Consider the following 25,603-nt stretch of genomic DNA (forward strand, 5'->3'; position numbering starts at 1 on the left):
GCCCCCGTGCCTCCGCCTAAATCGATACCGCCCATACAGAGAAGTCACACACTCGCGGCTCAGCCTACACCGATGGAACGTCAAGCAAGCAGCGCCTCTGACGTCGCCGATGCAATCGTCGATTCTTACGCTTCGTCCGCGTATAACTCCCCCATGCAGCGAAGCGGCCAGATGTGTGGTGATCGCGGGATTTATGAAGCTGCCGACCCTGGATTTCTACATGCCATCGACGAAGATGCAGTCGTGGAAGCGTTCGATGCTCCACGTTCACTTGAGGTTGCCCATGACCAAGTCGCTCGATGGGCAAGTCAAGAAGCTGACCTCAAGGAGCAGCTCAGCGGCTTGAGACAGGAAGTGCGAGGAATGATGACGGAGCTTGGAACTGCCACTACCGGTATCAAGGAGACGGCCGCTGAAGATACAAGGCATCTGCTGCAATTCGTTGGGGATTTGCTCAGTAGAGTAGAGTCCGTCGTCGGCACAATTGGCGACACCCATCAAACGCAGATGACGCTGGGAAATATTCAAGGCGGGCTTCGTGGTGTAGCAGAAATGAGTTCGAGTCTTTGCCAAGGAACGAGCGAGGTCGCGGAGAAAGTGGACCAGCTGCAGACAAAGTGGAACACGGACATGCCAAACATACTTCACAACATCCGGAGTCTTCTGGATAAGCAGTCTATGGCTGCTCCAGCCGATGGCACTTCGAGCGATATATCGGCAGTACATGCAAAGCTGGATGCACTACTGACGCAGAAGATCTTGCCTTTGCCTCCCTCACAGGCTGGAAACGGCGTAAATCCTAGCGAGTTGGAGGTGCCCTATTGAGTTGGTTTGGCGCGTTGGGTATCTGGTTAACGAAGAGTATTTCATCACAGTTCCAAGAGGTCTTGAACCTGTTGCGCGCAGACCAGCAATTCAAAATTAGCCAGTTTGATCAACAGAAGGACTCTGCACGCTACCTTGCGGAACTTAATGCGGTGCGCGGTCTCTGTCTGACTGGCTGATGTCTGCTGACGAGCGCGTGTGCAGTGGCTTGAATCTTTTGTCAATGGTGGCATTTCTCAAATCCAAGGGCTTGCCGCGAACGTCCAGCAGATATCCGAGCAGCTTGGTCTAGAAACGACACCAGACCAAGCAGGCGCTCCAAATTCCGGACAACCAAACCCAGTGATCGCACGCGTTCAGGGTCAAGCCGCGATTCAAGCGTCGTTGGATGGCCTGTCTGCCCTGGTAGCGGAGGACCTGCAAGATAGCGCTAACGCAAGAAATTGGTTCGGTACGTATTCCTTGGCATGCCGACACGCGAGCCCTGCATTTAGATTGATATGTAACAGTAAAGGAGGGTGAGCGTCAACGAGAGCAACAAGAAAAGATGCTGCGTGACCTTGCTGGCGGTGAGTGCACCCCGTCCGCCCGCTGTCATCACGCTGATCATCTGGCAACAGAGCTCAAGGCCGAAATCAAGGGAGAAAGGCTGCGTTTCGTGGATGCGATGAAAGAAGCCACCGCGATCAACGTCGGAAGTACGTGTTTCACCTCCAAGTATTACTGTCTGCCCGGGTGCTTGCCGCTCATACGTACATAGTTCACGTCGAACAGTTCAAGAAGGAACTGACACGCGAGGTCCTTTCAATGACGCAGGAAGTGAACCGGCTTCAAACCGAACGGCAAGCGCTGGAGCAGCAGATCGCCGAGCTCTTCGCGTTTTATGCACGGAGGCAGCAAGCGGGCGCTGTTACTGGGGTGCGTACATGTCCTCAGCGACTCTGCCCTGGTCATATCGAGCGTAGAACCTGACGTCGCCTTAGCAATTTCCACTGGCCCGGAGTCGCTCGGAATTGCCTCGGGTTGCATCACTTTCTTATGGTCACAAGAAAGTCCCTGCCGCATCTGATAGTCAGGGACAATTCGCGCAACTTCCGGGTACGCTGCCGTCTTCTACGTCTGTGCAGCAACAGATGCATCCGTATGCACGAGCTGGCCAACAACCTTTCCCACCACCGAACCGGTGACGCGGATGAATGCGAAGGATTTTGGGATAACTGTAGTCTTGGCAGGGAGCGGCTCGTTATGTAGTTTGAACGCGACTGCGTCGGCAATGAGGAGGATAATGAAGATGATTAATGCACATCAAGGAGCGAACTGGACACGTATGACCCATACTCTAAAGGTGGCGTTGGATGGCCTCGTAAACATCTGCTTCTATCCGCGCCTCCGCCTTGTCCTCCTCAGAGCCGCTACCGGCAAGCACCTTGTTGGCTTCAGCGAGGTTGGCACGAACAGCCTAGTGAATTGTGACGTTAGCTTGACCACGTTTTGCATGCACAAACGGAGGAGGGAAGGACGTGGATGATGCCCAGCGGCATCATTCAGGCACATGGTCGGATGAACCACACAACTGGAAGAAGCAGGAGCGATGCCACTGAATGACTACCCACCTCGAGGGAGAAGTCTTCGATGGGGGCGGCCTCAACGGCGTTGATCGTCATCTTGTTGTTCGGGTGGACAATTGCGAAGCCGCCAGAGACTGCATAGTGAACGCAGCCAAGCACGTCTCAGTGATTTCCAGGATGATGTCAGGTTATAGCACGTACCGAACCACTTTTTCGAGCTGCCAGCAGACTCAACGACCTCGACAATGCCAGGTCGGAGAGCCTCAACCGTCGGTACGTGGTTCGCGAGGACACCCATATCACCGGTCGCGGCCGACAGGTTCACCTGAGTCACGTCTGTCGACGTATAGATAGCCTGCACAACCTTTATCAGAATCCATTGCCCTCCGAACATGAGGGCAGTTGCTTCGTCGAAGGATCGGGGATGTAGGCGTGTCAACCCACCTGATGAGGCAGGGCAAGCGAGAGCTTCAGTTTGTTGGAAACAGCCTCGGCATATCCTCGACGCTGAGCCGCAAGAGTCGCGGGCGCGCGCCTGGCGGCAGCAGACAGAAAGCGGAGAGCAGACATGGTCGTCGTTGTGGACGATGAGCAACACGAATTTGGCGTCGGGAGCAGCCGGGAGACCTAAATTAGGGTTACGAGACTTGGCCCAATGCAATGCGAACTGATCGTTTCGACAGAGTATAAAGATACATTTGTATTATTGAGTCCATCTACTGGGGTGATTTCAACCCTGCTAGTGCCCCTGAAGCGGCCTCCGGGCACGAATATTCCTTAGGTAGCAGATCCGGAACCTTGCGCAAACCACGCTCGCTGTGGAAACGATGAGCCGGAAGGCACGGACCGCAGACTGTCATGGCTCACATCTCGTCCACTGCGACCATGAGATCGTAATTGATCTCTTGATTGACAACCGAGTCGTGCTTGTAAGCCGGATGCGATCGCACAAAATCCCTTATCCATGTCGCGGTGGTCTTATACGCGCCTGACACTTCATTAGCTTCGCGTCGCCGTCTAAAGTTTGCCACGCACCTGTCGAGCGTTTCCTGACCAAGTCGAGGTATCGCTGTATCCTCTCCAAGTCACTAGCATCGACGTCTAGCGTTGTTATGAACGCATCTACAAGACCAATAAGACCAGGGAAGTCTGGGCCCTACAGAGAATCGGTTAGTGTGAGACTTCTTCCAGGAACAAAAACGCTTGCCTTGCCAGTCATGATCTCCTCTAGTGTCATCTCTTCGTACTCATCCTCTATTCTATCATGCGGAAGTCCTTGCGGTGGAGGTGGTGCTGCGGGATAGCAATTTCTCAGACGTCTGTCCTTCCGCGGCAGATTGCCAGCGCCATCCACTGGCGAGGACACGCCAGAAGAAGATGCTATACTTGGAGTCCGTGACTCCTGACCGACCGGGAACACGTCCTTCCTGAAGAAGAATTTCTGTGCGCGCGCCGCGTCCCGCTTCTGCGCTCGCTGCATATTGTCATCCACCTGAATGTAGTTTCAGGTGGCGCGTTCGGCAAGCGCATGAAAAGATTAGTGTACCTTGGATATCGGCAAGTAGAAGTTGAGGTTGAAAGCAAGGATGGCTCGAGTCAGCAGGACAAGGAATACAGCAAAAGCGGCATTCTCGAAGTCGGTAAGTTGGACCTCCATGCTCCGGAATTCGACACGCCAACCAATCGAAGCATTTCCCGGGGGCTTGAATCGGATAGTTTGCCAGTTTGTTGATTGGATGTTCTGGAAAATGGCGTCAGTCATGAATGAGAATGTACAGCCAATCCGAACGAAGGCACGGACCTCAAAGTGGTCATTGTCCACCTCGTCGTTCTGATCGATTGTCTCCGAGAAGATGACGAGTGGGTCCCGAATGAAGAGATAGCCAATGTGTTTCGCCAACAGCTCGTCGATACCTTAGGAGCCGACTTGAGACATTCGTCGGCAGCGCACAGGGCGAAAATGAGCGTACAGACCGTGATCTCGTAGGCGCTTCACGATAGCTTCATCGTACAACGGAGGGTGATCATTATATTCAGGCCGGTTGGTCCAGTGATTCGAGATGTATCGTTCCACGCTGTCGTAACGCGACTTCGGTATCCGGAAGCGATTTTTCTTCAAAGGCTGGACGACCGACATCAGTTCCCCGGCGCGTTGACTCAGCGGATCGTTTCACCTTCAGCCCACGCTCTTCATCCGTGCGGTCATCAACGCTACCAGCAATGACGTTCCATCGACAGTCAACATCAGCGAGATATCCGCGATAGATCGGGCTGGCAGCCGTGAGAGCGAGCTGAACCAAGTGTTAACGCAGAGCAACGATTCGTTTACGTGATTAAACCCACCAGGATGGGTGCGATTGGTACCAATGCATCGTACGTTCGGCGTGCCTCGTTCACATTACACGATTGGAGCGTCAATTGAAGGCAGCAACAGCCCATCCCGAAGCCCATGGCGTCCATGTAAATATGATCTATCTTCGCAGCGCCGTCCTTTGCTTCGTGATCCTCCTTGTAAACATTGCGGTGCCATGGTATCGTCGGGTCGACGAACGGCCGGGGCGTCTTCTCGTCGATGAATATTGGTAGGTTTATCGAGACCTTGGACCCGCGTCGCTCACGTATGTTCGCAGTGAGGGTTCTGTTGCCCGTGGTCAGTCGCGTTGTACATGGGAAAACGTGGTACCCACGGGAAACGAGCATGAGGGTTGGTGATTTCCTGCGGCAAGAACAGGCTGTGACTGGAGACGGCGTTCGACGGATCGAAGTGCGGCTCCGTGAAGACACCTGGAGTACCCAATCGAGGGAAGGAGGTAAAGGTTAAGGGAAGCTCGTTGGGCTTGAGATATTTCCGTGCGAAGTGTCGCCTTGTTTCCGTGTCAGGTCCAGATACATGGATGACGACCTTTGGCGCTCACCGGAATCGCATGTTATCTTCGACGGAGAGTAAATCGCATATCGCTCCTGAGTAAGGAGCCCCTGGAGTTGACTCGAGCATATAACGTCCATATTCAGGGTGAAACGTGGGCATCACCATCCTATCTGCAGGCTCTGATTCTGTATAGCCAGCGCATATTTACGAACTTACGGCTCGCCGCATCGATTCAAGGCCGCTGATACCCCACCTTCTTCCGCACGAAGCTTGGCTAAGATTTCAGACTGGCGCAGGGAGAGTTTGGCATTCTTCTCCTCGTTATCGAAGACGACCACCATATATTCGATCTAAACATGCGCGTACAGCAAACATACAGATAGAAAATCTCATAAGCGACCGAGAAAAAAAGGTTAATAGACGATGTAGGCAAGTACCTCGTCTCCCCACAAGAGTTCATCACCCTGCCTATCCTTCAGCTTGTCCCAAATACTGAGAAACTGCGTGATGCCGTGCTCGCGGACATGATCTGCATATTTCTTCGCTTCCTCCCAAGGTAGCGGTGTTCCCAGCGAGAGCAAGCCCATGGAGTACGTTCAAGGTTTGGGATTTCGACCGACGATCGCTGTAGACGGCGGGATCGCCGCTAGGATAGGATCGTTCCCAGCGGAGCTCCGGAGAAGGAGAAGGCAAGTCGTTGAGCTGGGATGCAGGCCATGGAATATAGATTGTGTGGCTGAACTTCTATAGGGATGACAAACGCTACATGATTCACTGATTGCGACACCGGCACAAGCTCTGACCAAGCCGTGCCGACGCGAAATCGGAGATCGAGACGCTCATCTAAGAAGGATAGCATGTGTGTCGTTCCCACTCAAGGTGCTCTAGGGATGCTACACGCTCGGATATGAAGCCATCTCGAGTTAGCACGGCATGCCGACTGATAACCACGTGCACCTAGACGGAGTACAGATTCCCCGCGAGAGAACGATGAGCAGCACATGCACCTCTAACCTCAGAACGGAGCTATCCATAAGTAGCGCGTTCTCACCCATTGCTTCCGCTCGTCGTCCACTTCAAGAGAATCTTGAGCGCCAGAAGCACATGCCGCAGGGCACGCGTCCATTGCTCTTCCTGACTGAATTGCAACTTCACGCTCGCTTCGCCAATCTTGTCCTTCACAATCCTATACCATCGACTTATCAGCACCATCTATGCAGCATCTGGAGACCAATATGGCTTACTGATGTGGGAAGTCAAGATTCGGATCTTGTCCCTTGGCGTAGTCCGTGACCTGCTTCAGGCACTCCAGAAACGCCACCATCGCAAAGTCGAACCTGCGGTTGTGCAGCAACCGGCCGATATGCAGGTCTCCGGAACCGTACAGCTCGTAGCTGGCCTTATCCCCGCTAATCCGCTCTATGCGTGAGAAGGAGCCCATCGGCACTAAACGATAGCTGGCAAAAGATTGGGCTATTGAATTGCGAACCAGGATAATCAATCTATGGAACTCACTGCTCGAAGGTGAACTCCAGTTTGCGTGAGATAGTATATAGCAACAGCAACGTTTGGCCCCATGCAGCGTTGATCTCGGTCCATTCTACCTGGACTCAAATGTCAGATCAATGTGGTATAATGAAATCTGGAAACTACGCACAGGTACTCCTGGTACCCGTCCGAGCCTAAGACCGTTGATTGTGCCGAAGACACCGTCGTGTCCAATGCAGAACGCATCGTTATAGACATTCGTCCGCTCCAGCTTCTCAAGCGTCGCAGAGTCCGCTGCGTATGCTGCGCGAAGCGCCGCCAACTGCGAACTTTGCTGCGAGGCCACTAGGAGCTGGGCGTTGTGTGCTCGCCAGAAACTGAAGGAACGAACGTCACAATGCAGCAAGCCCCGGATAATTGCTAGACTCACTCCGCTTCCTCCTCTTCCAACGCCTTCTCCTCAAGCTCCAGGGCCCTTAGCTCCTCCTCAAGCTGCTCCCGCTCTCGTTCCGCCTCCTTCAGCTGCTCCGTAGCCACCCACTCCTCTTGCTTCAGCATGTCGATCTTCCTCTCCGCCTCGTCCTTCCCCATCGCCAGACCCTTCGCGATTCGCTCCTTCTCCCTCTCCTTCTCCTTCCGCACCTCCTTCTCGAATGCCAGATAGCCGTCGCGCTCCTTCTTCGTCTCCTCCAGCTGCCGCTCCAGGTTGGTCAGGAGTATATGCGTACATTCGGCGCAGAGCGGGTGGTCGATGTCCGTCCGGCTCGACATAAGGTTGAAGAGCCGGAGAGAGGACTGCAGGTGATGGGACATGGGTGACGGGCTCGGTGGATCCGGGACTGGGGTGATTTCCGGCGCAGCGGCTGGCTGGGCCTTGCCGCCTGCACGCGGTCGAGGAGCGGTCTTCTTTCCAGAAGTGGGTCGGGATGGTGGCGCAGAGGAAGGTGGAGGGATGGTGCGTATTATGCTGTCCTGTAGTAGCACGAACGACTCGTGCGGAAGGAGGGGCCGATGGGGCTGCTTGCCTTGCGCTCGAGGGGACAATGATCCTGGCGCAGGGTCAGGGTGCGCTGAATGTGGCCAGGCCGTCTTTTCATGGTTGGATGACCTCGGCTGGTCGGTTCTCTCCGTATCGTTGAGTTGTAGCGATGGTGTGGTCGGGGAAGCAGGCAGAGAGGTCGCTATCATGTCATACGCCGAGGGCGTAAGATCTACAAGGGATGCATCCGGCTAACAAAGTGAAGTGGTGGTAATGAGCGTACGTAGATTGAGGACGGTAGGACTTACCTGGAGCGACTTCTTGCATTGCTGACATATGAAAGCCATGGGTAATGTCTAGTATCAATGGACGGGCACTCAGGTGTATCTTAGATTGGTTGGCACAGAGTGTTAGATAAAAGCTGAAATAATCGTCGTCTGGATGATCTTTCTTAGGTACGTTCGTTTCTGCCTCCTTTGACACCAACTTCGGAAGAGCAGAAGCGTTGCCAAGAATGCGACACCGTTGCAGACAAGAAGTGGCTGAAGTGGCTGTGTAATACGCGCTCGCAAAGAAGTCACATGTCCTCACGTCATTTCATTTCCCAGTGCACTTCGCAAGGCTTGACACTTACCCCGCTCAGCAGCCCAATGCGCAGAGGCTACGTCAACACACTCCTCCAATCGCTGTCATGTCACACAGATTGCCTATAAAGTCTGGTCATCCACCGTCTTACTCACACCACTCTCATCCCCGTTTTCTACATCATAATCGCTAGCCTACTTATTTTGTGATGTCTACCGCCGATGCTCACTTGGATCCTACCGCCAAGACTCAAAACCACAATCTAACTCCGCAGGAGAAGATAGAAGGTTGGCTTGAGGAATTAAGGTTCCCGCTTGCGAGACTGACAACAATCGTAGGTCTTCACAAGATAGTGAAAGCTGCCCATGCGGGTATGCTAACCACTCGTGCTGCCGATGGGCATTTACATGCCCGTGCCATGGCGCCGAGCGGACGTAGGTCCAAGCTATTCTCTCCTATGCCATACTCTCATGATTGCAAGCAGCTGTGTCACCATCTCAGACGACGCTTTACTTCATCGCGAACAATGTCACTCACAAGTCCGACGAGATCGAGAACGACAACCATGTCAATGTATCGTGAGCGATTTTTGTCTACAAGCTCGAGCATACTTGTCATGAATTGTCGCTAGCTTCTTTGATCCGGCCACGACCAGTTGGGCGTCGTACGACGGAATAGCAACATTGTCTCAAGATCGTGAGCTGATCAAAAAGCACTGGAATCGAGCCTACCACCCCGGATATTTCGGCAACCTCGACGACGGCGTCCATAAGGGTGACGAACACGACCCGCGCGTGAGCATCATCGAGGTCGTGCCATGCGAGATCCGATACTGGGTCGGAACGTCGTCTTCCATTGTGCGTTCTGCGCAGGCTGTGTACAGTACTGTGACCGGAAAGGGGGGTGCCCCTGGTGAACTGAGGATTATCACATCGGATGAGGCGAGTGGCCCTATCTCACATACTTGATGTTCGCTGATTGTTTGCATCAGATCAAATTGACTCAGGGTCTTCAAACCAAGGCTTGAACATTCTTGAGGTTTCGATGCAATCTTTGTACCATCAGCATGTATGCAATGCAATAAACCTTGCTCTCACATTGGTTGCCGTGAAGGACGAAAGCAACTGTGTCTGTCGCCTTGTGTCTCGCTTGACCTGTCACGCATACATGTGTATCGAGGATTTGCTGTGGATGGTGCTGTGGGTTTGGATGCTATGCACTCCGCGATACATTCGGGAATACCCTCTTTTCTTTCGCTAATTCTCACACAGCTCTGGGGGCTGTGTTTCCTACTACTATTCGAGAGTACTTGCTTCGTTGCTTCCGCCTTGACGAGCTTGGACTCTCGGCAACCAAGACACCTTCCATGCGCTACATACTCAACACGTTGGCACCGGCTTGCGCCGAAACGTTGAAGATGCCTCGTAAGCTCAGCAACGAAGAGATGACTTGCGAGGCGCCCGGACTTCGGTGCGGCCCGTGTCACGGCCCCCGAGGCCGTCCTTGATATTCTGCGACTGCTTCAAGACGCGCTACTGCTAAGCTTGTAAATCATCACATTCCCGGATTTAGTGGCCAAAACCGAACAAGTATCTCCTCGGGTGGCAGGAAGTAAACGACAGATGTCATGCTCATTGCTCATGTTGATACTCGATGCCGGCGAGCAAGCCGCCTTGCACAGACACTCCGCAGCAAGAGCTGTCCCCTGCAACGCTCGGATATCTGAGAAGCCCCCCGTTCTGAACGTCGATGCATTGCACAATACGTAGGCACGGCGTTCATCATACCTGCGGCCTGCGGTCCCAGTCAAATGGCAATTCTCTGCGAAGGGCCGGCGGCGGGAATACTTCAACCACTGGGTGATATGCGAGGAATAGTTTTTCTCCCTTCGCATACCTCCATGTACCATCTGCTACGCTCCCCCAAGCGGCGCGAGGGCGTCCTGCCCTCCCACTACCACCACCCTCCGTTGACGGCCCGGCTGCAACGTGTGTTCGCTTGGCTCGTGTTTGTGTTCCTCGTAGGCTGCGGCTGCAGTTTTATACGTGCATGGTCGCAAAACGTACAACGATCGGGGCGATGGGATCCGCCGCCCATGCGGTGGGCGGGTGGAAGCCTGAGGTCGCCCCCGGAGCCCACATACCGCGACGTCAGGCTGTGGGAGGACAACTTGCCACAGCATAACCTATCCCTGCCTTATCCGGAAGGAGAAAACGGGCGCTATGTCAAGTTCTCGACACAGGTCGCGGGTTTGGGATGGAACAACGTCCTCAACGAGCTGTGGGTCGATATGAGCTATCGGAACCCATTCGTTGAACGCGTTGGCTGAATGACCGTGCTACAGACTACTATGCGCGCATCTAGCGTATGACTCCGGTCGGGCTTACGTCTTCCAAGAATGTGAATGATCCGTCTTGATATCCCGAAGTCTCAAGCTGACCGCTCTCGCTCGCAGATAAATGGGCTGCCGAGCATTATCCTTGGCCGGTCCGCGTCTGGCCATGGCAGGGCGGTCCGAGCAAACCGCGCACGCCGCTGAACGCGCTCGTTTCCGGTCCCACCGCGGGCGGGAACTGGGACGACGGGGATGAAGCGCCTCGGTCCGTCAGCGACAGGTGGTGGAATACCGTATGCGCAGACCCGGATGACGTCGAGATCATCTGGTCGGATGACGCAAAGAAGGGCATGCGGGACGTGCCCGGGGACGAGGTATTCCGCCACTGGTCTTCGCTTTTGCGTCGGTCCACGAAGAAGTGCGTCGAAGTCAAGGAAGGGCCGTCAGGGGACGATGGGACGCCCCAGGTAGGCTGCGAATCCGGACTGCGGGAGCAACAGGGTGTATGTTGACCGTTACGAATCGCGCTAGGTGTTTGACCTTTGGATACTGGGCTCGAAGCGCATATTGCCGCTCTGGGACATGTTCAAAGATTCACCCACGTCCCGGCTGCTCTCCGTGTCGCCCATCGTCGCGTCCGCCGTCGCGCGCAATGAACACCTCTTCCTCCCGCGGGGTGCCAGCGCCCGGCGCGGATCCCCCAATCCCTACGACCGCATGATGGCCCTCCACATGCGTCGCGGGGACTACGTCGGCCAGTGCCGCCATTTTGCTAGGTACGGCTCGAGCTTCTATGGTTGGAATCAGCTGCCGTTCTTGCCCGACCGGTTTGAAGTTCCGTCTGGCGGGGAGACGCCGGAGAGGACGGATATTTACATGCGGAGGTGCTGGCCGACGCTGGAGCAAACGCTAGAGAAGGTGCGCGAGGCGAGGGACGCGTATATTCGGGAGCACGATCCCGCATTGGGTTCTACCACGGTGCTCGACGTCGTGCACGTTTTGTCTGATGGCGACGAAGAGTGGCTTAGGGCGCTCGAAAGAGGCTTGCGTGACAGTGGGTGGGGAACGGTGGTCACTTCCAAGGACCTCGCGTTGGACAGCGAGCAGACCGGCGTCGGCATGACCGTGGACATGGAGATCGCGCGCAAGGCCGCAGTGTTTATCGGCAATGGGGTAGGTCATGTCTCATATAGCTCGAAGTGAACGTATCACCGACCGTTTTCTCATCAGTGGTCATCCTTCACCAGTAACATCATCCACCGAAGACTAGTGGATGGGAGGGAGAACATCTCCAACCGTTTTTGGTAGCATTGGATCCAGATAACTGTTCGCAAGAAAGCGCATACTGTATACGTAGATGAGATATAGCCTCGGACACATCGGACATACAATCTCAGTAGTAATACTAATCACACATGTATTGTACAAGTAGCATATTGGACACGGGAGATCTTCCTGGCGCAATAGAATCACACACGATGGGCAGGCTTGACGATCAGTGGCATTTGGTTGCCCTTTTCAAGTTCGCCCGCTACGGAGGGTCGCGTTACGAGCTGCATGTAGTTCACCACGATATCTTCTTTCCGCGTGGCAAGCTCGAACTCGAACGATTTAACAAGTGCGAAGAGGAGGGCTTTCATCCTGTCGTGCCCTTGTCTAGGCAGATGTTGCAGGATGAGATCGAGTTGCTTACTCGACGATAGAAAACCGGTAGCCAATGCAGGCGTGCGGGCCCGCTAAAAAGGGTCCGGTAAGCTGTGTCTGCCTATAAGATCACCTAGTAATCGGCGACTAACCCAGGAAAGTCATGATGTTGCTCCACACTCCAGGGATAGAGTTCACAGCTTGCGGAAGGTGTTGCCATCTTTCTGGTCTACGACGATTCTCAGTGACATCGTACTGTCTTACTCTTGGGGTCATCATCGAAGCACCACTCACATAAACTCCGAAGCATCAGGGCCCCACAGTCGCGACGACCTGTTGAGGGCCAGGATAGGCAGTATGACAGTTTGACCTTTCTTGACCCTATTCATGGGCGCTTAAGCAAAGAAAGCAAAGATACCCCAAGTGGTATCGAAACGGAAAGAACCTACCGAATCTCAGAACAAACCTGACCGCGGGTGTCGACGAAAGGTCTCTCGAGCGGAATCACGTCGTCCTTCTGTGCCACCCTAATGGCGCTTGGAACCGGAGCTCTGACTCTCAATGTTTCCCTGCAAACGCTGTCGAGGTACGCTGAGCTCAATTGTTAGACCGGTTTATCACACAAACGCATCATTTATCGGGCCTTACGAAGGGAGTTCAGCTGGTCCATAGTCGGTTCGTTCGTGGCCAGACTCCAGAGCTCATCGCGCAACTTCATTTGAACGTCTGGATGAGATGCTAGGAGGAAGAGACACCAAGTCGTGCTGGTGCTGCAGAGGACATCAGAGTTGAGAGCAAGGCATGCTCATCGCGGAATTACCTGGTTGTCTCATGCCCCGCTCCTGTGAGCGATTGCATCAGGGTGGCCAGTTCGTAATCATTAAATCTTACGAACCTAGGAAAGTCGGGATTTCTATCATGCATCATCAGCGACAACCTGATATGGGTTCATATGTGACAAGCTCACGAGCCAGAACCTCCTCATCGGAAAGCCGTTGATTTTCCGGAACATCGCTCGCTATGTTAGCCTTGATCAACAGACTCAGCATATCACGGCTCAGAATATTCTTCTTCTCGACGCCGACGCTCTCCGCCTGCAAAGCGGCTTTCTTCTCCTTTACGAGTTGCAACCCGAGGCGATCCATAGTGGCTTTGGCCTCCCGAATCCGACGAAGGCGCTCAGTTGGCTGTAACAGAGCACACCGTCAACGAAGCGAGGTTGAAATCAGTGTATCCATACCAGGCGCCTGAGTGGTGGAGCTATTGAGGTGAGTACGCTCATGAAATCATACTTTTGGGTGGCCTTAAATACCGTGCTGAAAGCAACGTCTACGCGCAGTGGATAAGCGTCGCGGGGTTTGTAACTACTCCGAAAGACACGCACTGAGCTCATTAGGACCTTTCGTGGTATCCAACGAGTCGAACGAGTAATTGAAGCCTGATAGACGGATATTGCGTCAGCGAAAGACATTGAATGCATCGGATCACGGCAGTACCTGCTGCACCGATGATATCCAGGGTCGCTTTGCTCATCCAATGCAAGACGTCGACGCGTGCGGCGCCGTTGCGCTCGGTAAGGGATGTGAAATTATCCCGCAACTGCACAAGAATATAACAAGAACCCATGCACTAAGGCCTCGCTGTGTTGCTATAAGGCAATTGCGTTTACCTGGTTAGCTTTCTCCACGAATATTTCCGTGAGGTCGCGAATTTGGGATGGTCCGAATGCACCATTCTTCAAGGCAGTCATCAGTTGGCGATTTCTTGGGGATAGAAGCTGAAATTCAAGTGATCTACCATGATTCTGCGCTATATCGCACGTCAGACACTGTGTAAGACCATGGTCCGGATGACGTACCTGGCGATGATGTTGTTCACCTTTCATTAATTCACAAGATCTCTCAGCGAAGGATAACCACACAGCCCATGAATATGTACCTTCAACTAGTAACACACCTACCGCCGAGTACGGCGTGAGAAATGGTCCCCACATATTGATATGGGATAATCACCTCTACCGAGGAGCTCAGCCAGCATATAGGTGATGTTGGCGGGCTTGTAATAGTCATTAGGCTTGGTGCTGACAATATGGTGTATAGCTCGAGAGTCCATGAGCAACAGCACATCTTGCTGAAAGACCAGCCGGAGTCAGCAAGAGCAGGTGGAACGAGCCGTCGTTGCCGCTTCACATTGATAACAACAGAAACTTCGAGAGGTCTGCAAGTACTCGAGCCTATGATGGTCTCCGCCAAGTCTGTCCGAGAAGAGCCATGCGTAGTCATAACGGTGGCTGTGCATATTTTACCTCCTCGTTCTCTCTTCGGTCGGGATCAGGATGCAAGCTTCACTCAAGAGGCATCGCCTTTCAAATGTCAAGGGCAAAGGCGACGACTGGGAGAGCGAAGAACGTCGTTATGATTCTGGGACATCAGAGGACGAAGTGGATATCTCCAATGTCTTGGCTGGGAAAAAGAAGAGAAAGCTGAGTGCACCCTCCAGCAAGAATATGGCGGAGCAGGACGAAGACGATGATGAAGCGCTTGCGGACTTCATCAAAGCGTCGGTATCCAAGAGGAATGTCAAACTCGGCACGGAGGTCGTCAAGCGCACGAAGGGCAAAACAAAGATCGCGAAGGGTGAAGTGGGTGGAGGTAGCTTCCAAAGCATGGGTGCGTTTCTCTGCATCTCATCCGCCTCTGGAGCACGGTCTGACATGCGGGCTAGGACTGCACCCATGGATACTACGGTCCCTTTCACTACAGGGCTTCCGCATCCCTACTCCTATCCAAAGGCTTTCCATCCCATCTCTTCTCTCCAATCCTCCCAGAGACCTCGTCGGCATGGCACGTACCGGCTCCGGCAAGTCGCTGGCATACATGATACCGCTCATCCAGCGCCTTGACGGCATGCACTCCTCCACCTTTGGCGCACGCGCCCTGATCCTGCTTCCGACCCGCGAACTGGCGCTGCAGATTCTCCGAGTGGGGAAGGAACTCGCTCGTGGCCGCTTTGCAGGTGGCGGCGAACATGCCGGCGACACCGCTGGTGATGCCGAACAATCCAAGAAGGGTCAAGGTCTGCGATGGGCGCTGGTCGTGGGTGGTGAAGGCCTGGACGAACAGTTCGAGATGATGACGAACAACCCAGATGTGTAAGCCTTCGGATTACATGCCGCAGAAACAACGCGACTCATATCCCTTCTTAGTATTATAGCTACGCCGGGTCGTTTGCTGCATCTCATTGTCGAGATGAACCTTGACCTCCGATCCGTGGAATACGTCGTGTTTGACGAAGCCGACCGACTCTTCGAGATGGGCTTCGAGACCGCCATGACCGAGATCCTCCACCGCCTACCGGCCTCTCGTCAAACTCTGCTTTTTTCGGCCACGTTGCCCAAGTCTCTCGTTGAATTTGCCAAGGCCGGTCTGCAAGACCCTAAACTTGTCCGACTGGACGCAGAGAGCAAGATCAGCAGCGATCTCAAAATGGCGTTCTTCTCTGTGAAGCAAGCTGAGAAAGACGCGTGCCTGCTGACTCTGTTACGTGACGTGATTCAGGTCCCTCTAGGGAGCAGCAGCAATTCCGCGCACGAGGAGCCTACGGACAAGAAAGGGAAGGGCAAGGCGAAAGCTAAGTCTCACGAGATACAAACTGCACCCCACCAGACGCTTGTCTTCGTCGCGACGAAACACCATGTCGAGTATCTCACGACGCTCCTTGCCACAGCCGGCTATGCCGTCTCCCACATCTACGGCTCGCTCGACCAGACCGCACGCACGATTCAAATGGACCAGTTCCGTCGGGGACAGACGAGCATCCTAGTCGTCACAGATGTTGCCGCGCGTGGGATCGATATTCCCGTGCTCGAAAACGTGATCAACTACGATTTCCCGCAGGGCGCAAGAGTATTCGTCCACCGTGTCGGGCGAACGGCGCGTGCGGGTCGACCCGGTTGGGCGTGGTCTTTCGTCACCAACACCGAGTTGCCCTACCTATTGGACTTGCAACTCTTCCTCGGCAGACCGCTCAAGTCCGAGGTCGACGACGCCGGGGTCGGTGACTCGGTTTATGCTGAGAACCTGGTTCTGGGCACATTCCATCGCGACAAGATAGACCAGGAAGTCGAGTCCATCCGGGGTTTGGACGAGATCAACCACTCACTGTACACCCTTCGCGAAGTGATGCGGAAGGGTCAATCAATGTACGAGCGCTCCAAAGGCAAAGCCAGCCCTGCATCGTACAAACGCGCGAAAGCGATGACGAAGGACATCCCGGGGAAGTGGGGTCTCGCGGGCTCGGCCGAGGCAGGCGTGCATCCTGTGCTTCTACGGGGGCGAAGCGAAGCCCAGATGGAGGCGCGCCACACAGAGGACGCAAAGAAGGCGCTGCTGAAGGCGGTTAACTCGTTCAGGCCGGCGGAGACCGTGTTCGAGATAGGAAAGAAGGGCCAGGGAAGCGGAGAGACGGCGGCGTTAATGAAGCAGCGGAGGAAAGCGCTGGAGAAGGCGAAGCAGCGAGCCGCGCTCACCTCTACTTCGCAAGCTCTGGTGGAGGGTCAGGATGAAGGAGAGCAGGAGGACGCGGGCGAAAATGCAACCAGTATTGAAATGGCGGACGAGGAGGATATCGAGGTATTCAGTATGTTTCTCCGTATCGCGATACCGCTCATTGTTACCTCTAGGCTGTCTTCGGTACGGAGCACAAGAATCGCGGTAAAGGGTCATATCGTGACTCCGAGTACTATCTGTCGTATGTCCAGAAGGGCAACGCGGCAGAAAAGGGGTAAATCCTCTATATATCCATGCATGACAGGTCCCTGACATTGCTGCGCAGATACTCTCTCACAGACGGCGCGTCGTTTGCTGAGCAGGCGCGCAACGCGACCTTTGATCTCACGGGCGACGAGGGCCTCAAATCACAGAAGCGACAACAGCTGCGCTGGGACCAGAAGAAAAAGAAGTTTGTGAAAGGCGACGGCGCCGGCGCGGATAACGTGAAGATGGTTAAGACCGAGAGCGGGACGAAACTGCCTGCGACCTACCGGAGCGGGCGGTTCGACGAGTGGAAGGCGAAGACGCGGAATAACCTGCCTCGCGTCGGCGAGATGGAACAGGAGGGGTCGCGAGCGCGGCGCTCAGGTGGACCAGGCGGGCGCAAGTTCAAGCACAACAAGGTGACGGAGGCGAAGCCGCTCGATAAATTGTCTAAGGACTACGAGCGGAAGGTGAAGCAGGTGAAGAGAGCGGAGAAGGGAGAGGAACAGGCAGGGCCGAGTCCGAAGGGGAAAGGCAGAGCCCCAGGGAAGGTGCAAGGCAAAGGCCGCAATGCTGGCAAGAGCATGTCGAGGGTCAGGAGCGAACTCAAGAGCGCAGAGCAGATTCGGAAGGCTCGGAAAGTGCACGAGCAGAAGAAGGCGAAGAATGCTCGACGCCCTGCCAAGAGAAAAGGCAGGCATTAAAAGAAGTATATCAACTCGGGTTTGTATATTATACCACTGCAAACTGCTGTTGCTCCGGCCTCTGGACGGAGATCATGGTGTATGGACCCCGTCAAGGGCTATGCAACGTCCGAGTATTCCCATTTCACCCCATCACCCTTTTGCACCTTTGCGTTCGGTTTGCCCTCAAGGAGATCGACGCCCACGCTCCTGAGCGCATTCACACACCACTCAGGGTACCCCTCGTCGCCAAAGTAATTCGTGAAGAACGTTCGGAGGTATTCAGGGAAGCGAGTTTCCATGATAGCATCGCGAGCACCGCCCATTACTCGCGCTTGGAAGACAATGTTATGTTGTGTGATCGCTGACGAAAGACGTTCAGGGTAGGGTCATCATGTTGATCAGGTGTGACGAACCATGGGCTGTGGCCGTTTCGAGGGTCACGGAATGGTGCAAAGCAGCTCGAGATACTCCTGAACTGCACGTTGGACAAGGACAATCCGCTTCGATTGGTTCAAATGATTTAGCATGTTTGCTCAGACCTGAGCTGGAGATTAGTTCTGGAGCACAGATGATACTAGGATGTCATGACGCACGTAAATTGAGTGGGCCTTTGAAGGTCAATGCGACCCCAAACCGAGCTGTGCGGGTAGGAAACACGCAATCGGCCTGTCGCAGTTTAGCCTCGACGGATGTAGCGACCTGTCATAAGGCGCACCATATCGACCCCGAGGGCAACACATACAAGCAGATCTACGAGAGCGCGTTAGTGAGACATCTCAAGCCACGAACCACGGCATACCTTCGGCGAAACCAATGCCCATTGAATACCGCGGCCCTGTTTGGTAGTCAGCTCACTGTGCATCGTGCTTCGTATACATCCTGTCTACTCACGGTCATCGGGTAACCGTTGCGCACACTGAGCGATTCTATGCGTCTCGTTAGCGCCTAATCAGATACCGAGTTGGAGAAGCGCACATCCTCCAAAATACATCTTAGGTAACCATCAGTCAACGCATTCAACACAACGGACAATGAGAGGCCTACCTTTCTCCTCACCCCCGCTGAGGCCACCAATCGCATATCCAGCTACTTCGTCCTTCCGCTTGATCATCTCGTCCAAGCAACGATCTCGTAGCTCGGGGCTCAGTCCTCCTTGCACGATGGCGAAGAGGTTCTGGACTTCTCTTCTTCCGGATTGTTTGTGGTGGGCAATGCACCGGTCCAGCCATCGCACGGAGCGTTCCGAAGCCTCCTCTACACGCGGACCAACGGTCAAGCTGGAGACTGCGAGCGACGATGAGGGACCTTCAGCCCCGTTTGGAGATCCGCTTCATACGCTAGTGGACAGACCTACATCATCGAGCTGCATGATGATATCTGCGCCGATGGCATGTTGGATGGAGATGCTTTCCTCTGGGGTGAGCATCGTAGGCTCCCCGGTGAAAGGCGAGGCGAACATGGCGCCTTCCTCCGTAATCTTAGTGAACTTGCTTAGGGAAACGAGTTGAAAGCCGCCGCTGTCCTGCCGATCATTGAGACACATAATTCGACGACTCCGAAATCGTTCGCAGGATGATTAGCTCACAGTCAGCAGGTTATGCTTCCATCCTTGGAACTTGTGTGCCCCGCCTGCCTCCTGCAGAACCTTGATCCCTGGTCGGAGGTTGAGGTGGTACGTGTTGTTCAAGATCAGGGTGACGCCGAGGGCTTCAACTTGCTGAGCCGTGAGACCTTTGATGGCCGCTTGCGTCGCCACGGGCATGAAGGTTGGTAACATCGTCGTCCCATCTGAGAGCCATAGTTATCTACGGATGCTCGAGCGCGGGTCGCCTTCCGGAGAAAGAGACGCACGAGCCAGAGTCATCTTCGACACCCGCGCCCTAGTCGTGGGGCATCGCGCGAGGACCTCAAACTGCATGTCGCCAATACTCAGACGCTCAGCCTAGATGAAGAGGTTTTCGACTGAAGAGCAATGAAAAGCAAGGGATGATCATGAACATAGCCACTCCATGTACCACCACCACCACCACCTAAGTACCACCACCGTGCAGAGGGCATCTCGGATCATGATCAGGCTTGTAAGCGAATACACATCTTGTCCTCGCTCTGTACGCATACATAATCAGCTGCCTAGAGATATTGCCTTGGCCGCTGTGACTGTCGCTGTTGGTGCTACATGGTGAGGTTATGAAATGCGGATGTTCTTTGCCTGGCTTCATGATCCTCACTGTAACGAAGCTAAACAAGAATGTGGTGCTTGAGACTACCAAAAGCGATTTGCTATCGGCTCTCTACCATCTACTAGTCGCCTATGGATGATATTACTAGTGAACGAAGACCACTGCACGGCAATTCATCAGTATATGCGCAAGATCATTCAAAATCCCCATACGAAGGACTCACCCCATTCCCAATGAAAACTGCCGCCTTTCTTGCGATCTCCATATCCACCGCCATACCCACCCCGGTTTGCTCGCTATCAAGCACCAAATCCTTGGACAGGATGACGGTGCCCCAGCCATCCGCCCTCAACCCGTCCTGGAAATCCCTTAACCACCCACCGTCTCCCTCAGATAGCACATGTATTACGTCCAACGGCCTCGCCTCGCCTCTATCGCGATCCCACTCGTACGCCTCCCTCGCCTCCCTCACCCTCTCCAGCGCCTGCTTGACCGTCGGCCAACACCTCCGCATCACGATCGCCGTATTTGCCTCGGATTCTCCCCCGGGCTCGGTCACGAGCGGGTCGGGGAGGACCGGCAGCTGGTTCCAGCCGTAGAAGCTCGAGCTCCACTTCGCAAAATGGCGGCACGAGCCCTCGTAATCCCCTCGACGCATGTGCACGGCCATCATGCGCGCGAACGGGTCCGGGGACCCTTCGCGCGCGCGCGGGCCGCGCGGGAGGAAGAGATGTTCGTTCCGCGTGACGGCGGATGCCACGATCGGGGACGCAGCGAGCAGGCGCGACGTCGGCGAGTCTTTGAATATGTCCCATAGGGGCACCATCCGCGACGAGCCGACGAGCCAGAGGTCAAAGGTCTGACAAAATCGCGACACTGTCGTCAGCTCCCGCGAATCCTGCCGTGAGCTGGTGGCCTCTCGCGTTTACGCACCTGTGGAAACCCGTCGTTGCCCGACGGCCCCGCACGGACATCGATGCACTTTTTTGGCGACTCGCGGAGGAGGCGTGACCAGTGCCGGAGGACCTCGTCGCCCGGCGCGTTCCCGACGTCCCGCTTTGCGTCGTCGGACCATAAGATCTCGACGTCGTTCGGGTCTTCGCAGACGGTATCCCACCAGCGCTCGCTGATCGACCGTGGAGCGTCGTCCCCCGCCGGCCAGTTTCCGCCCGCGGTCGGCCCGGATATCAGCGCGCTCAGCGGCGTGCGGGGTGTGGCGGCGCCTTCGCCTTTTTTCCACACGGGGATCGGCCACGGATAATGGTTGATCGCCCAGCTATCTGTGCGGTATCGCAGCGTCAGGTGGTTACGATGAACTGTATATTAGGCTTGCGACCCACAGTCACGGAATACATAAGCACGCCCCGAGTCGTACGCGAGGTGCGCACATAGTATCCTGCGGAAAAGAAAGGACGTGTCCCTCGTAAATCTTCCTTGTTTCAGGTGGCTTATGCGGCTCACAGTTCGGTGAAGACGTTGTTCCACCCCAGGCCTCCGGGCTGCGTAGAAAACTTGACGTAACGCCCGTTCCGGCCTTCCGGGAAGGGCAGCGACAGATTATGCTGCGGGAGGTTGTCCTCCCATCTTCTGACCGCGTCCCACGACGGCTCCGGCGGCGACTTGAGGTGGCCTCCCTCCCAGCGGACGGGCCGAGGGTCGAGTCTTCCCGAGCGTTGGACGTTGCGGTACCACCGCGGGACATAGGCGAGCGTGTACGACACGGCGAGAAAGACAGAAACGGCCAGGGACCAACGGACGATGCGCTGCATGCGGACGTTGAGGGCGCCCTGGCGGTAGCTCGGTAGGATTCCTGAGCGAGACTGACCCCGCTTTGCTTTCCAGTTGACGGGCGGCCACATGAGGGGTGCAGACGGGGCCGGGGGGCGGGGGCTTGGACGGAGACAGGGCTGGCAGCAGAACGGCGTAATCGAGACCCGGCTCGTTTACAGGCTCACGTAAATATGAGCGCGCGGCGCAGTAACGAGAGCGCTACGATCAGTTCGCCGCTGGAACCTTGACGGTGAAATTGCGGTCTATTGAACCCGTCCGGGCAGTGTGTTCGATCCAGGCTCGGGAAGAGATCAGGATGCCAGGGGGTGCAGTTATTGCGGAGCGCTGGAAATGGTGACTATATTGCCATCCTCAAGTGTGGCTCCCGAGATAATCAGCAAGCCATGCAGTTGCCAGTTGCGGAACCATCAGGACCGAATATAAACAGGACGCAAGCATGGTAGATATTGCGGAGATGCAGCAATTCGAAGTCGAAGTTCGTCGGGAGCAGAAATCATACTGCCACACCGGCTCCGTGTCCTTCGGATTCGAGTAGATCAGGGTTGGGTGGATGTGAGTGTCGAAAACATTGATGCCAAGCTTGTCGGCTCGAAGCACTGGTATTTTGTCCATTCGGCGTCGATACGTACTTGTCTCTTTGATCGGACCTTTCTGATCCGGTGCGAGCGAAGGACGCAACAGTATACGGGTTTCATTCCAGCCGTTTTGACTCATGATTGGCTATGTTTGTGCAGTATCGCCATTGCAACTGCCCAGCGGACAATTCAGCTCCACTTCAAGCTTGGGATGGTCCTTATTCCTTACATGAGCGTTAACTTCTCTAGTTCACCCGGTCGCACCCCCCAAATATACTTATAATTAGTGGACGACGAACGTCGCAGTCTTGCTTTGTCGTGATTTAACCTTCTGCGACCCTCCTGCGTGTCTGCAACCGACGGCGTTGATGAGTTCGCTGGATGCAAGATGCAGAAATGCCCTTATATACTCTATATCGCGATGCTACGTACAAATCGAGACGCTGCGCGCGGATGGCACGGTCCAAGCTTTGATGATCTGAGTCGGATCTTTCGTCTACACGTACTTCTGTAATCGCCTATTCTATTCGCCTCGTGTTGGCAACTTGGCAAGGACAATTCGCGCCGGGAGAGCGTGTGGAGGCTGGGCCTCGTATATAGATATTATATCCGCGCCCGCCGCAGAAACACGGGGGGCTCGTGTTCATTCACAAATGGTGCCGCAGACTTCGACCAGCGTCGCGCGTTGAGAGAACCCCAGTGCAGAACAGATGTATATCAATTTGTAGCATTTCCTGGCCGCGTTGAGTGGCAGACCAAAGCGCAGGGGATTGACTGACGGAGCCCAGTTTATGGTAAGTATGCATTATTGGTGAACGTAACTAACGTCCGTTCTCGCATTTGGAACTCCGACCCGCCCCACCTCTTGCGCCTCCCGCGCAGCGGGTTGGCTTTAGGGTTAGTTTTAGGAGGTTAGGAGGTTAGCTTAGAGGTTAGTTAGGGTTAGCAAGGCTAGTTTGGGTGCTTATGGGATTCGTTGGTGCAGAAAAACACAGAAGGAAAGCCGAAGAGAGCAGATTTGAGGTCTGACTCTGCAGTCTTTGCGTTGAAGTCATTCAGGTGGAGCTTGAAAAATGAAGAGACTTCATTGGCTGAAAGGGGGCGGAGTCTCAAATGCGACGATAAACCGTTGGGTGATTAGCATCAAGTTGTAACCATCATAACCTGTCTCGGCATGCTGGGGAATGCTTTTGCGCTACGGAAGCTTCCGTAGCGCAAAAGCATTCCGTAGCGCAAAAGCATTCCCCAGCACGGAAGGGGCCATAGGGTCCAACACATGGAGTTCAAAAAGGAAGCCCTACGTTATATCGTCGGGTGTGAAGGAAGATGCCGGTGGCTGTGAGCCTCAGGATACAGGATGAAGCCCGGCGCGCTCGACCTGCCCGATGTTGTCTCTCCGGCACTATGCGTCTTTCTCGTTGACAAGCACACGGCACCGTGCAGCACGACGCCTGATTTGCAGAGGGGTAGCAACCAGCGCGTCGAGGCATCAACTTCTGAGCGCGCTGACTGCTCGCGGCTTCATCGCAGACATAACGCAGTCAGTACATCTATTAAGACCACTGCACCCCTGCTTCCAATTGGACTGACAAGGACGGACACACACATCTTTTATATGGGATACATCACAAAGTCGAGATGAATTCGAGAAGGAATCCCAACGGCCTCGTCCCCATAGGCTGGTCGCGTACTCGGGTGTAGACCCGACCGCCGACGCATTTCATGTCGGGCATTTGGTACCCCTCATGTGCTTGTTGCATTTTCAGATACATGGTCACCGAATCATTTCCCTTGTACGTTACTGCTGCATAATGTAATCTGGGCGAACTCTCATGTTCGAATTTGTTGTTAGATTGGCGGTGCGACGGGCCTCGTCGGTGACCCCTCCGGACGTATAATTGAGCGCCAGCTCGCGCGCACCAGTGCCATCGAAGGCAACGTCTCCAAGCTTACCTCCGGCATTGAGAAGTTCTTCGAAAAGGCCCTCAAATACGCGTCATCTCGAACACGCGTTGACCCGAAGGAATGCACCAAACCAGAGATCCTGAACAACTTGACGTGGCACAAAGACATGAGCATGTTGCGCTTCTTGAGGGAAGTCGGGAGCGTGAACCGCGTCAACACCATGCTAGCGAGGGAGAGGTAAGAGTGGTGCCTATCATTCGCTATCACCCGTACCTATGTAGACGCTTTTATCTTAATTACAGCGTCCAGACCCGGATGAACTCCGCGTCCGGCCTCACCTTCACTGAATTCACTTACCAGCTCCTGCAAGCCTATGACTTCTACGAGCTCCGGCGCCAGGTCGGGTGTCGGATCCAAATCGGCGGCTCCGACCAGTGGGGTAACATTGTCGCTGGCATCGACCTCATCAACCGCCTCGGGCCACCGAACGAAAAGATGGATCCCTCGCTTCAGACAAGCGAGGGTGCCAGTCCACAGACCGATACGACCCCTAGGGCGTACGGTATTACCACACCGCTGCTCACTACGGCGAACGGCGAAAAGTTCGGCAAGAGCGCGGGTAACGCGGTATGGCTGGACAAGGAAAAAACGAGTCCATTCGACTTCTATCAGGTATGAGGTTTTCCTTCATGTGGCGTCGTATAGTGGGCTCAAGCGTCGGTCAAATGAACAGTTCTGGCTTCGAACAGCTGACGCGGACGTGGAACGCTACCTGAAGCTGTTCACCCTACTACCCCTTACCCGTATCGAAGACGTGATGGCAGAACAACGAGTATGGTTTTGTCCCATTGTATCTCCCTACGCAGCACCTCTCACGATCGTCTTACCTACTAGGCACACCCGCAGAAGCGCCCCGCTCAGCAACTGCTGGCGCGCGAAGTGTCCGAACTCGTGCACGGCGCGACGGGTACCAGCCGCGCGCTCTCAATGACCGACGTCCTCTACGGCTCCGGCGACCAATTCGAGTCCGTGACCGCCGATCAAATCATTGCCTCGATGGAGGGTGACGGCCGGCTCCGCTTCGTGTCCGAGGCAGAGCTTTTCAGCAAGCCGCTCATGGTGCTCTCAAAGACCCACGGGCTGACGCGTTCCGGCGGCGCGGCCAAGACACTCGCGAAAACTAACGGGTTCTATGTGAACGGCCACCGGCGGTCGGATGTGTACGTCAAGTTGAAGCCCGATGAACTCATTGACGGGCGCGTCGCAGTCATGCGAACCGGGAAGAGGAACACGGTGGTCCTCGTCCGGGAATGATCCGTGGTGTTCGCTCCCCGAAGTTGCGGGAGCGCGCGTAGACGACTGCTTGCACAATAGTGGCCGTATAATTTGATAGTCCCTAATGCTTTGCGCCATGGTCTG

General features: G+C 54.8%; 11 protein-coding genes across 11 annotated transcripts; 5 read left to right on the forward strand and 6 right to left on the reverse strand.

Moving 5' to 3' along the window:
* Positions 1-926: 926 nt before the first annotated feature.
* PUNSTDRAFT_61956 (uncharacterized protein) lies at positions 927-1,797 on the forward strand (the record flags this gene model as incomplete). Its single annotated transcript, XM_007381139.1, has 4 exons — positions 927-977; positions 1,030-1,230; positions 1,373-1,523; positions 1,586-1,797. Coding segments are annotated over 4 exons (615 nt in total), but the record flags the coding sequence as incomplete, so codon positions are not given.
* Positions 1,798-2,038: 241 nt separating this feature from the next.
* PUNSTDRAFT_141958 (epsilon subunit of F1F0-ATP synthase N-terminal domain-containing protein) lies at positions 2,039-2,975 on the reverse strand. Its single transcript, XM_007381140.1, has 4 exons — positions 2,838-2,975; positions 2,595-2,748; positions 2,439-2,527; positions 2,039-2,284 (listed from the first exon to the last, which is right to left on the reverse strand). The coding sequence occupies exons 1-4, from the start codon at positions 2,961-2,963 to the stop codon at positions 2,165-2,167; spliced, it is 489 nt and encodes a 162-aa protein (XP_007381202.1). The 5' UTR covers positions 2,964-2,975; the 3' UTR covers positions 2,039-2,164.
* A 112-nt stretch (positions 2,976-3,087) lies between these two features.
* PUNSTDRAFT_118964 (glutamate-cysteine ligase catalytic subunit) lies at positions 3,088-5,953 on the reverse strand. Its single transcript, XM_007381141.1, has 13 exons — positions 5,700-5,953; positions 5,479-5,612; positions 5,309-5,428; positions 5,081-5,257; positions 4,737-5,031; positions 4,568-4,684; positions 4,368-4,515; positions 4,195-4,307; positions 3,940-4,134; positions 3,601-3,885; positions 3,429-3,549; positions 3,261-3,381; positions 3,088-3,209 (listed from the first exon to the last, which is right to left on the reverse strand). Exons 1-13 carry the CDS (start codon positions 5,847-5,849, stop codon positions 3,110-3,112), a joined length of 2,076 nt encoding a protein of 691 aa, XP_007381203.1. The 5' UTR covers positions 5,850-5,953; the 3' UTR covers positions 3,088-3,109.
* A 318-nt stretch (positions 5,954-6,271) lies between these two features.
* PUNSTDRAFT_83379 (autophagy protein 6) lies at positions 6,272-7,898 on the reverse strand. Its single transcript, XM_007381142.1, has 5 exons — positions 7,181-7,898; positions 6,920-7,127; positions 6,778-6,866; positions 6,507-6,719; positions 6,272-6,448 (listed from the first exon to the last, which is right to left on the reverse strand). The coding sequence occupies exons 1-5, from the start codon at positions 7,561-7,563 to the stop codon at positions 6,310-6,312; spliced, it is 1,032 nt and encodes a 343-aa protein (XP_007381204.1). The 5' UTR covers positions 7,564-7,898; the 3' UTR covers positions 6,272-6,309.
* Positions 7,899-8,522: 624 nt separating this feature from the next.
* Positions 8,523-9,341, forward strand: PUNSTDRAFT_111743 (uncharacterized protein; the record flags this gene model as incomplete). Its single annotated transcript, XM_007381143.1, has 5 exons — positions 8,523-8,601; positions 8,653-8,748; positions 8,799-8,892; positions 8,946-9,255; positions 9,306-9,341. The coding sequence occupies 5 exons, from the start codon at positions 8,523-8,525 to the stop codon at positions 9,339-9,341; spliced, it is 615 nt and encodes a 204-aa protein (XP_007381205.1).
* Positions 9,342-10,409: 1,068 nt separating this feature from the next.
* PUNSTDRAFT_98867 (uncharacterized protein) lies at positions 10,410-11,957 on the forward strand (the record flags this gene model as incomplete). Its single annotated transcript, XM_007381144.1, has 5 exons — positions 10,410-10,594; positions 10,659-10,714; positions 10,770-11,116; positions 11,181-11,822; positions 11,880-11,957. The coding sequence occupies 5 exons, from the start codon at positions 10,410-10,412 to the stop codon at positions 11,955-11,957; spliced, it is 1,308 nt and encodes a 435-aa protein (XP_007381206.1).
* Positions 11,958-12,118: 161 nt separating this feature from the next.
* On the reverse strand, positions 12,119-14,520 carry PUNSTDRAFT_124922 (cytochrome P450; the record flags this gene model as incomplete). The annotated part of the gene is made up of 18 exons (XM_007381145.1): positions 14,483-14,520; positions 14,306-14,423; positions 14,232-14,249; positions 14,152-14,171; positions 14,091-14,102; positions 13,963-14,028; positions 13,790-13,892; positions 13,678-13,731; positions 13,534-13,622; positions 13,261-13,480; positions 13,189-13,206; positions 13,114-13,135; positions 12,942-13,063; positions 12,743-12,884; positions 12,588-12,674; positions 12,446-12,522; positions 12,343-12,385; positions 12,119-12,305 (listed from the first exon to the last, which is right to left on the reverse strand). Exons 2-18 carry the CDS (start codon positions 14,403-14,405, stop codon positions 12,119-12,121), a joined length of 1,380 nt encoding a protein of 459 aa, XP_007381207.1. The 5' UTR covers positions 14,406-14,423; positions 14,483-14,520.
* Positions 14,521-14,628: 108 nt separating this feature from the next.
* PUNSTDRAFT_63054 (DEAD-domain-containing protein) lies at positions 14,629-17,751 on the forward strand (the record flags this gene model as incomplete). The annotated part of the gene is made up of 5 exons (XM_007381146.1): positions 14,629-14,962; positions 15,018-15,444; positions 15,499-16,924; positions 16,975-17,075; positions 17,127-17,751. The coding sequence occupies 5 exons, from the start codon at positions 14,629-14,631 to the stop codon at positions 17,749-17,751; spliced, it is 2,913 nt and encodes a 970-aa protein (XP_007381208.1).
* Positions 17,752-17,849: 98 nt separating this feature from the next.
* Positions 17,850-19,651, reverse strand: PUNSTDRAFT_62843 (tRNA-guanine transglycosylase; the record flags this gene model as incomplete). The annotated part of the gene is made up of 11 exons (XM_007381147.1): positions 17,850-18,094; positions 18,147-18,272; positions 18,327-18,399; positions 18,449-18,483; positions 18,533-18,568; positions 18,625-18,659; positions 18,709-18,724; positions 18,778-19,017; positions 19,084-19,255; positions 19,319-19,521; positions 19,585-19,651. 11 exons carry the CDS (start codon positions 19,649-19,651, stop codon positions 17,850-17,852), a joined length of 1,248 nt encoding a protein of 415 aa, XP_007381209.1.
* Positions 19,652-19,996: 345 nt separating this feature from the next.
* Positions 19,997-21,682, reverse strand: PUNSTDRAFT_63013 (uncharacterized protein; the record flags this gene model as incomplete). Its single annotated transcript, XM_007381148.1, has 5 exons — positions 19,997-20,074; positions 20,137-20,772; positions 20,847-21,193; positions 21,254-21,309; positions 21,375-21,682. The coding sequence occupies 5 exons, from the start codon at positions 21,680-21,682 to the stop codon at positions 19,997-19,999; spliced, it is 1,425 nt and encodes a 474-aa protein (XP_007381210.1).
* Positions 21,683-23,664: 1,982 nt separating this feature from the next.
* PUNSTDRAFT_62081 (uncharacterized protein) lies at positions 23,665-25,498 on the forward strand (the record flags this gene model as incomplete). Its single annotated transcript, XM_007381149.1, has 6 exons — positions 23,665-23,819; positions 23,913-24,072; positions 24,132-24,421; positions 24,487-24,856; positions 24,918-25,016; positions 25,079-25,498. 6 exons carry the CDS (start codon positions 23,665-23,667, stop codon positions 25,496-25,498), a joined length of 1,494 nt encoding a protein of 497 aa, XP_007381211.1.
* Between the last annotated feature and the right edge of the window lie 105 nt (positions 25,499-25,603).

Source organism: Punctularia strigosozonata (assembly GCF_000264995.1).
Source record: "Punctularia strigosozonata HHB-11173 SS5 unplaced genomic scaffold PUNSTscaffold_3, whole genome shotgun sequence".
In the NCBI taxonomy this organism is placed as follows: domain Eukaryota; kingdom Fungi; phylum Basidiomycota; class Agaricomycetes; order Corticiales; family Punctulariaceae; genus Punctularia; species Punctularia strigosozonata.